The sequence below is a fragment of the Engraulis encrasicolus genome, unplaced genomic scaffold (assembly GCF_034702125.1).
Source record: "Engraulis encrasicolus isolate BLACKSEA-1 unplaced genomic scaffold, IST_EnEncr_1.0 scaffold_210_np1212, whole genome shotgun sequence".
Classification (NCBI taxonomy): domain Eukaryota; kingdom Metazoa; phylum Chordata; class Actinopteri; order Clupeiformes; family Engraulidae; genus Engraulis; species Engraulis encrasicolus.
The window spans coordinates 17,501-27,500 of record NW_026945494.1 but is presented as its reverse complement, the minus strand read 5'-3'; the positions used below and the strand labels follow the sequence as shown (position 1 = coordinate 27,500).

The 10,000-nt window shown below is 43.6% G+C and overlaps 1 protein-coding gene across 1 annotated transcript in view; it reads right to left on the bottom strand.

Annotated features, from left to right (window-relative positions):
- Positions 1-241: 241 nt before the first annotated feature.
- Positions 242-10,000, bottom strand: part of cmtr2 (cap methyltransferase 2) — a 24,162-nt gene continuing 14,403 nt past the window's right edge. Inside the window, exons 12-13 of the mRNA XM_063192730.1 lie at positions 2,846-3,193; positions 242-1,565 (exon numbers count right to left, since the gene is read on the bottom strand). Of these exons, the coding sequence (XP_063048800.1) occupies positions 651-1,565; positions 2,846-3,193 (1,263 nt within the window). The 3' untranslated portion in view covers positions 242-650. The remainder of the gene's footprint in view (positions 1,566-2,845; positions 3,194-10,000) is intronic.

Below are 10,000 nucleotides of genomic sequence, written 5' to 3'. Positions count from 1 at the left end.
AAATCTCGAAACAGTGTACACACATGTACACATACACACACACAAGTGGTCACACACACACACACACACACACACACACACACACACACACACACACACACACACACACACACACACACACACACACACACACAAACACACACACACACACACACGGACACACACACACACACACACACACACACAAAAACAAAACTCATCCACATACAATACATTCTTTTAACTTATTTAATAAGGCAACTCAGTTTGTGTGAGTGTGTGTGTGACAGTGTCAAACTGAGAAAACACAACCCCCCAAAAAACACCCACATCATCATCACCCTCATCATCATTAATAAAACACATTAGTTATCCACACACACACTCCTTAGAAACGTACAAAAATAAAAGTCCTCTTCTTAAACACGTAAAGATGCAGCATGATCACGGTCTGTACAACAGGAAGGAAGCGGAGAGTCCAGCAGCCAATGAGAACGGGTCGGTTTCAAAATAAAAGCCCAGACCTATTATAGCATCAGAGTCCTCATCAGTCCATCGCTTGTCTTCAGTGTACATGGTACATGGCGTGCACGTGTGTGTGTGTGTGTGTGTGTGTGTGTGTGTGTGTGTGTGCGTGTGTGTGTGTGTGTGTGTATGTGTCTGGCATTATCTCAGCTGCTGTTGCTATGGTCTGTGTGTTGCAGCAGCAGGTGCAGGCGTTGCCTAGCAACGGAGGCGTTGAGGCTACACAGGAAGTTAGGAAGCTCCTCCCCTCTCAGGAGCTCGTCCATCGGACACACCTGCAGCACCTGTCTCCTGCTAACGCACCCTACCTCATTACTGCCCCCCACAGTCTTGGAGTTGCATAGCGCGTCCCTAACTCCCCCTCCCCCTCCGGCTGCGTCTCCGTCTCCAGTGCCCCCCTCCCCCAGCAGCAGTGTGTTGACGCGCTGGTGTGTGTGTGTGAGCAGCGTGTGGAGCGTGTGTGTGTGTGCCGTGTGTGTGTACCCCAGGCAGAGCAGGGCGATGTTGGGTCCGGGGGCGGGGCATCGGTAGGTGATGCACCTGAAGCTCAGGTGAAGCGCCAGCAGCAGGCCGCACGTCAGCCTCGTCAGAGCCGAGCGCAGCGGCACCACCAGGGCAGAACCCTCGCGCAGCCGCGGCAACGCGCCTAGCAACGCTCCCAGCAGCGCGCTCTGATAGGCCGGATCGCCATCGTGGAGGAGAGGGGGGCAGGGACTCAGCCAGGGGGAGGGGCACGGAACAGGAAGGAATTCTAACTTGGACACGCCCCCTAGCGACGGCTCGGACACGCCCCACCAGGAGGCGTCGCCCAGCACCAGACAGGAAGTGATGTCAGAGCGGCCGCAGACCTCAGCCAATAGGGCGTGAGGAGGCGTGGCCACGCAGTCGAAGCACGTGGGAATCCTCTGACCTCTGACCCGGTCATGTGTCCCCTTCTCAGCTTCTGATTGGCTGTTAAGTCCCTTCTCAGCCTCTGGTTGGTTGTTTAGTACCTCCTCCTCGATCAGTGATTGGTTGAGCAGTCCCAGCAGCACCGGCTCACAGAAGGGAGAGCTGCTCACCTGCAACAAGGAAACACATGACACACATTAGAGCAGGCGTCCCCGACCTTTCTGGGTTACCCGAGAGCCACTGAGAGCTACCCGAGAGCTACTTTTGTTCAAAATCCTCCACTGATGTCTTGGCAAATCACACTATTATTGAATGATAATTTGCTTATAGGTGATAAAGAAAAAATAATCTCATATTTCAATCAAGAAAAGCATTAACTGTGACTAAAATCTGGTATTCGTCACTGTTTATTAACATCCTTGGTGGGCACCTCAGAAGCTCCTGGAGGGCGTCCTGGTGCCCGCAGGCACCACGTTGGTGACACGCTGCATTAGAGAAACATCCCGATATGGAGCACGAATAAGTCACAACATGTGCAACCAAGTTCATCACTAAAAGACAAAGAGGATCTTTTGATCCCAAGAAAGCAAGTCATGATCTTGAGAAAGCAAGTCATAATCTTGACTTTCTTTCGTGACATCTCCTTTGACATTCTCGCCACTGAGATTTTAACAGATCCTGTTTTGATTTGTTTAGAAAAGTATTTCAAGGTCCTGTTGTTTGAGAATCACTGGTGCTAAAAGATTTTAGGGAAATGTGACCTTGATCACAAGGTGCTGGGTTAGAATCTTGCATTGTTATAGAACACACTCCTTTATAGAATATTCAAAACCCCACCTTTTTAAAGCAAAGAAGAAGTCCGGCTATTATACAACCAATCAGTGGAAGGCCGAGGAATGTTGTCCGAATGGAAAATCGCGAGAATTTCCATGCAGGCTTTATTAAGTTTGAAAACTGCACTGATTTCCATTCAAGAGGGGCTCCAGTGTCACGATTTCCCCTCTGGACAACCTTCTTCAGCCGTGAACAGATGGGATGTGTTTGCAAAATGGCCGAATTATTTGTCCTTTAAATTACTGGTCGCTGGCCAAGGTGCTGAAGTGGACTCAAGTCGCTGACAAAAGAATTCAACAGACGCTGAACTTTTTATTTCACCTCACGGGCTCCATAAGGGGTATATGTCCTACACACACACACACACACGCTCACCGCACACACTCAAAAACACCCACCCACGCACACACACACCACACACACTCACACTCACACACCAAACACACACACACACACACACACACACACACAGACACACACACACACACACACACACCGCACGCACCACACACACACACAAACCACACGCACACGCCAACACACCACAAACACACACACCCACACCCACACCCACACACACACACACACACTCTCTCTCTCTCTCTCTCCTGCTCACCTGTGTGAGTGCGGCCCCCTCCCGAATGTACCAGGTGTTTGGGTCATGCCCCGCCCCTCCCGGCCCCCACACACACACCCCCACGCCCTCCTGGTGGCCCAGGTGTGTGTGCAGCCAGCTGCTGAGGGGTGTGTGTGCGAGTGTGTGTGCGAGGCGCTGTCTCCAGGTGTGTGTGCGTCGGTGCTGCCTCTCCTGGAAGCTGCCGCTGTGCTGATGGTGCCGATGATGCTGGTGCCCTCGCCCCCCGCCCCACAGCCGCGACCACACGGCTCCCAGCGAAGACACCGAGCACACACTCGAACCCGAACCGCCGCGGGAGAGCCACAGCTTACGTGGTAGAGGACGCACCTGTACAGGTAACACACACACACACACACACACACACACACACACACACACACACACACACACACACACACACACACACACACACACACACACACACACACACACACACACACACACACACACACAGAATAGGCTAGTGACAATGGGCCCAAAAAGGCCTTCGTTTTCGAGATACCCCAACCGGAGGTAGAACAAAACCCAATAATGTTTTACCTCATCTCTAAGGTGTCCCATACATGAAAATGATTCTTGGCCAAAGTGATTTTAATGCTAAGCCTAAAAATTTTACACATTTCCATATGCACCTCCAAACAAAAAAAGCACCCAAAATGGGACTTCTCCGTATGGGAGTAGATATACAAAAAATCATGCAGAAAATTACCAGAAGCTCTGAGAGCTTTGAAAATTGGTATGCTTGTGCCCAGGGGCTACCTGCACCAGATAGAAGATGAATTTCACCATCTTGATATATGAAGGAGATATAGGCATTTAATCACACACCTAAAATAGGCGGAAAATGAAAAAAAGTGATATTTATACAGAATGTCATCATTTACATTGTAATTGCTTTGTCAGGGAATGTCATATGCACACATATGATATCTTGATGGAAAGGTGAGATTGTTCTGAATCCAGCAATATCTCATATGTATATATTTTCTGAATATTAAAGATGGCATATTGTTCAATGTATGAGGTGCCCAGAATGAAAAAAATCGAAAAGGAGTTACAGGACCTATTTCAATACACTTTAGTGGTGACAGGAATGCTCACAATTGTATTACAGTAGGCTATATTACTTCAAATAAACTTATTATTAGTGTGTGGTGCTATAGATTATGCTTGAATGAAGAATCAGATTAGGGTGAAAAATATATTTATCACTAGTGTATATAGTGTATAGTGTATATATATATAATTTATTGCACATTGTTAAGCTGGAAAATGCAGTGACTCCACCTACTTCCAATGCCTTGCAACTAGCTCATCAGAATATGGCACTCCTTTCAGGTAGATATTGTAGTGGAAACTGTTCTTATTTCCTAAATTATCAGACTGTAGATCAAAATCTATGTTGAGGAGTTTAAGTTTATTTGACTCTCGTAACAGTTACACCGAACTACACGCTGGGGCCCTTTGGCTGAAGTGCTACTCGCAATCCCACCCCCACAAACCGGCCGGCTTTCTCCCTCCTCCTTGTTCTGCAGACAACCCTCCTTAGGCCGCGTTTCCATTTAAATAACCTTCCTTCAGCCGGTTTGGGGCCGGCTTCCGGCCAGATAGGCCACAGATTGGAGCATCCCTTCAGCCAATGGGGTGTCCCTCACATAGACCTCCCATTTCCCCAGGCCAGCCCACTGTTCCCTCCCACTCATCATTACATTTTTATCATAGAGACATTCTTTTCCTAAATATACTATATCACACTAAATATTCAATATGGCTTTGTATAGAATAGAAATCTCCTTCAATATGATAGAGGAAGGGGAAATCGAGTGGATGTTATTCAGTTTGTTCAGAGATCTTTTATCCTCCACGAAGTGGAGCTCTCCAGTTCTTCTTCCATGAAAGCGCTAGCTTTCCTTATCAGTCTTTCAAGACACCCAATACCCCCTCTTCAATGTGCTCCCTCCCCAGCACACCACTGCATAGAAAAGGACACATACTGACTTCAACAGTCTCATAGAACATATCAAGGAGTGTATAGCAGACAAGTATAGTCAATACTGTACTTTTTAGTAAACTGCATCTTTACCCTGAAATACTTGTGTGACTTGTGTAAGATGTGCTTACAATCTCCACTTCATCAACCTCAATGGAGATTGGTTGCAGAGCGGGCTTAGACCTCCAAAAGTCCACCTTCATCTGCTTGGTCTTAGTGTTGAGTTGTAGGTGCATTACACCACTGCAAAGCCCTGTACTCCTGTATTCCCTCCTGCCTTAATACAGCCTACAATTGTATTATCATCCAAGAATGTCTGCATGTGGTATGTGCCTGTGTTGTAAATATGTTAAGTCCGATGTGTACAAAGTGAACAGGAGAGGAGGGAGAATAAGGTCCTTAGGCTGCTTCAGTACCACATACTACAGTGTCCAAGAGGCAATCTTTCAGTTTGTCAAACTGTGGCCACTCTGTTAGGTAGTCCCTGATCAAGTACAAAAGGAGGGCATCCAATCCCAGGAGCCTGGTTGGATGTTGTAGAAAGCGCTGGAAAAGTAAAGGAACATGACTATATGTCCTGTGCTATAGGTATGTGATGGCATCATCCACTCCAACCTTCTCCTGGTATGAAAACTTTACTAGATCCAGTGCATGACTTACTGCAGTCTGAGTGTATGTAACAGCATTGTCTTCATGCTGTGTGAAGGGAGGGCCTCTCGGTTGAAGTCGTTTATCTCTTTTGGATGTGGCTTTTTGGGGACCGGGATAAGACATAATGTGTTCAGAGTTGGTGCCTTACTAAGATGTACACTCGGGCTGAATAAATATTCCAGCAGCTCAGCCACTTCAGCACCACAGGTCTTTAGCTGTCTTGGTGATGTCCTATCCAGTTAATGGGCTTTAACCAGGTCTGCTGTGATTATAGAGAGGAGGGAGGGAGGAGGTGCTGGGTGGTGGTAGTGTGATAAATAAAGACTGCTCCTGGAAGGAGCAATGATTTATGTTTACATACAAATGGTATGTGTATTACCAAAGCCTGACAGCAGGAAGCAAAGGCCTTTTATTTCATGAGCCTACTGTAATAAACAGGGAGAGGAATAGCAAACATATTCAGTGAATTCAAAAGTTCATAGATCCACGCACAGCTTCTTCATTAGGTTCACTCAGGCATTACCTGACATCACTCAGGTGTGGCTTAATACCATCATGTAGGAGCGGGAAAGGATCTGCACACTGCTTGCAAAAGACTTAATTTATTTGGAGCAACGTTTCGATCATAGATCTAAAGAAGCTTTTTGATTTGGCACCTGCTGATGCTTTTCTGCTGGATGTGCGCGCTTTCCACTACACTCTTAATACCATCATGCCACATGTTAGTGAATTGAATTCAGTGAATAATTTGTTTCATATCTTTTATTTTAAATTGATTATTAACCCACTTTCTGCCATTAAATGTTAGTGAAGTCATAAAGCACCATATCTGTAGCCTACTGGTGACATTTCACTTAACTTATCCATGTCATCTGATGACTATATGGCTGGATTGACCAAGTAAAGAACTATGATGTCTCACACTTTTCTTCATCCGGTAGCAGATCGTTTTATTTTTACAATATAATTTTGGCAAATCATTTTTGGCAAATAGGAGGAAAGGTAAGGCTAGGGTATGTTTGTTAAACTAAGGGAAATAACAGTGTGTCAAATACACTAGACTTCAATCCAGCAACCACATCATATTCTACAGCTAAGCAAATGGTTTGGCTGGACCTGGAAGAAAGGGCCAACCAAAGAGCAAGTCAGAAGAGTAATGACGTCATCTATCCTGGTCCATTTGCTAAATGTAGGCTTAATACAATTAATTGGGAACAAGGCATCGGAGGTAGACCACACCTTNAATGTGCCATGGTCAAGACCCCTCAACTCAAATCCTCTCAGGGGTACCAAGGTTCTGTGCTAGGCCCCCTGTCTTTGCCATCTTTATCTCATCTCACTGGGCAATGTTGTCCACTCACCCTGCTCCCTGCTATGTTGATGATAAACACCTGTCTGTCCAGCGAGATAACTCCATAGTTTCTGCGTGTACACTACAAACGTTTCAGAACATCTCTTTCACCTCTAGATGTCTAATTACCTTTGTACCATTTCAAGCTATGCATTCAATGTCTACAACTTGAATTACAATAAATAGCTGGGAAAATGAGGGTGTTATAATGCTCTAATGCATTGTCTTGGTTCCGCCTTTTTGCAATGTCTATGTGTCTATCTGCCTGTCTCTCAGACCTGGCCACATGGATGAAGCAACACCACCATCATCTGCCATTATATCAAGCAAGACATGAGGTCAACCACTGTTATCCCAGAAAACGCTACATAAACCTGGGTGTTATTATTTATGACTGCCCATCTTTTCTGAAAACACCGCTTAAATTACTGATGCTCTTTTACACTGTTCAATATACAGATAATCAGACAGGCTCTGTACCTTGAGTGCAATTCTCTCCTGGAAGGAACTGTTTCATTTTATCTGAGGCTGCACTAAAACGTAATGTTGCTTCGCAATATTGTAACACCAACAGTCTGGCCTTGGCCTCTGACAAGGTAATCCCAATGATCTGACAAGTTACCAGCTGATACAAGAGTTTGGTCATCCCCCTTCAACTTTTAAGAAGCTGAAAACACACATATATCTTCTAGGAGTATTTATCTTCATGCTCAACTCTTATAACCGTATAAGCCCGCACTCTGTATTTTCCACACACACTGAATGTAGCCATTGGATAAAATAGTCAGGGTAGACAGGGTAAGATGGCATTTAGTCATTATGCAAAATGCTGGAACCAGCTTCCTGTCCAAATTAGAACTGCCCCGATACCATCTTATTTTAAAAAGAAATGTGAAAAGGTTTATTCTCATCTGCCTTAAGTGATACAGTACAGTACACAATGCATTCTTTCTTCTCTTTTTTCTTTCTCTAATCGTTAGGACATTGAATGGCAATTTTGTATCATGATGTACTTTGATTGATTGATTGATTGATTTTATTGATTTAGGTTTATCAATGCCATTACAATACCTGTATGTTGGTGCAGTGTACCATACCATATAGTTCCCTCACTGTGTTGTATTGGTTAATAATATTATACTAAAATATATAATAGGCTTCAGAGCACCACTACGGTTAATTAATGAACCAGCCTTTGAACTTTTATATCTATGGAATGGACTGGTTCATTTTCTTTCTTTTTTGGACACATTATGTATTGAACGATGTACCATCATCAATGTTGAGAATATATATACATATTAGGTAATGTTAGATTCAGCACAATCTCATCTTTTCCAGCTTTACAATAGCCTACAGATGCAAGAAATATATATATATATATAAATATAGCTGGCTCTTTCATGGGAGAAGAACTGGAGAGCTTCACTTCGTGGAAGATAAAAGATCTCTGAACAAATTGAATAACATCCACTCTATTTCCCCATCCTCTATCATATCTACCTGAAAGGAGTGATGCAATATTCTGATGAGCTAGTTGCAAGGCAATGGAAGTAGGTGGTGTCACTGCATTTTCCTGCTTAACCCATTGACGCCTAAGGCTCCTTCAAAAAAGGGTGCTGAATGCCTGAGCCTTTTTTAAGAAAAGCTGCCCTAGCCTATAAATAAACTAAATATCTCAGCTTCTGAAGCACATAAAAATATGCACTAAGTTGCATGTAAACGTTAAGACCCTCATTTGTCATTAGAATGTGCTCATTCATTTCAAACAAACAGATATTTTTAATTATGTTGTTTCAAATCTCATGAGCCTGAATGTTGCGTAATGCAGCTCCAGGCGCCAGGGCCAATGTTGCGAAATGCAACATCAGGCATCAATTGGTTAACAATACCTACAGATGTGCAAGAAATTATATATATATATATATATAGATATATATACATATATATATATATATATATACAGTATATGTATACTGTATACTGTATACACACACAGTATATATATATATATACACACTAGTGATAGATATATTTTCACCCTAATCTGAGTCTTCATTCAAGCATAGTCTATAGCACCACACATTAATAATAAGTTTATTTGAAGTAATATAGCCTACTGTAATACAATTGTGAGCATTCCTGTCACCACTAAAGTGCATTGAAATAGGTCCTGTAACTCCCTTTCAATTTTTTTCATTCTGGGCACCTCATACATTTAACGATATGCCATCTTTAATATTCAGAAAATATATACATATGAGATATTGCTGGATTCAGAACAATCTCACCTCTCCATCAAGATATCATATGTGTGCATATGACATTCCCTGACAAAGCAACTACAATGTAAATGATGACATTCTGTATAAATGTCACTTTTTTTCATTTTCCGCCTATTTTAGGTGTGTGATTAAATGCCCATATCTCCTTCATACATCAAGATGGTCAAATTCAACCACTTCTATCTGGTGCAGGTAGCCCCCGGGCACAATCATACCAATTCTCAAAGCTCTCAGAGCTTCTGATAATTTTCTGCATGTTTTTTTGTATATCTACTCCCATACAGAAAAGTCCCATTTTGGGTGCTTTTTTCGTTTGGAGGTGCATATGAAAATTTGTAAAATGTTTAGGCTTAGCATTAAAATCACTTTGGCCAAGAATCATTTTCATGTATGGGACACCTTAGAGATGAGGAAAAACATTATTGGGTTTTGTTCTACCTCCGGTTGGGGTGTCTCAAAATTTTGAGGCCATTGTCACTAGCCTAGAATAACAGTTACATTTTTGGTGCCATTTGTTGACGTTTTAACCATTTTGGAGGGGAGAAACGACAGTCGAGCTAATCTTATGGTAATGAGCTATGACACGGTTCCTTGAAAACCAATTGAAACGTTCATATCTCCAAACGTCCCATGCTGTCAAGCCAGAGGTGTCACGTGATTAGCTAAGTCAAACATGTCAATGCTGAGTCCAGAGCGAATGAAGCGAATTCGTGGTGAAACTTGGGTCGCATAGGTCGCGATTGGTATACACGCAGCATGAGGTAGGCACATTTTCATCCTGCTGAAATTCAACAAGTCCGACAGGCGGACAAAGATGCAACCATCTATGTACTGCCGCCTTGTGGACACAGGATGGC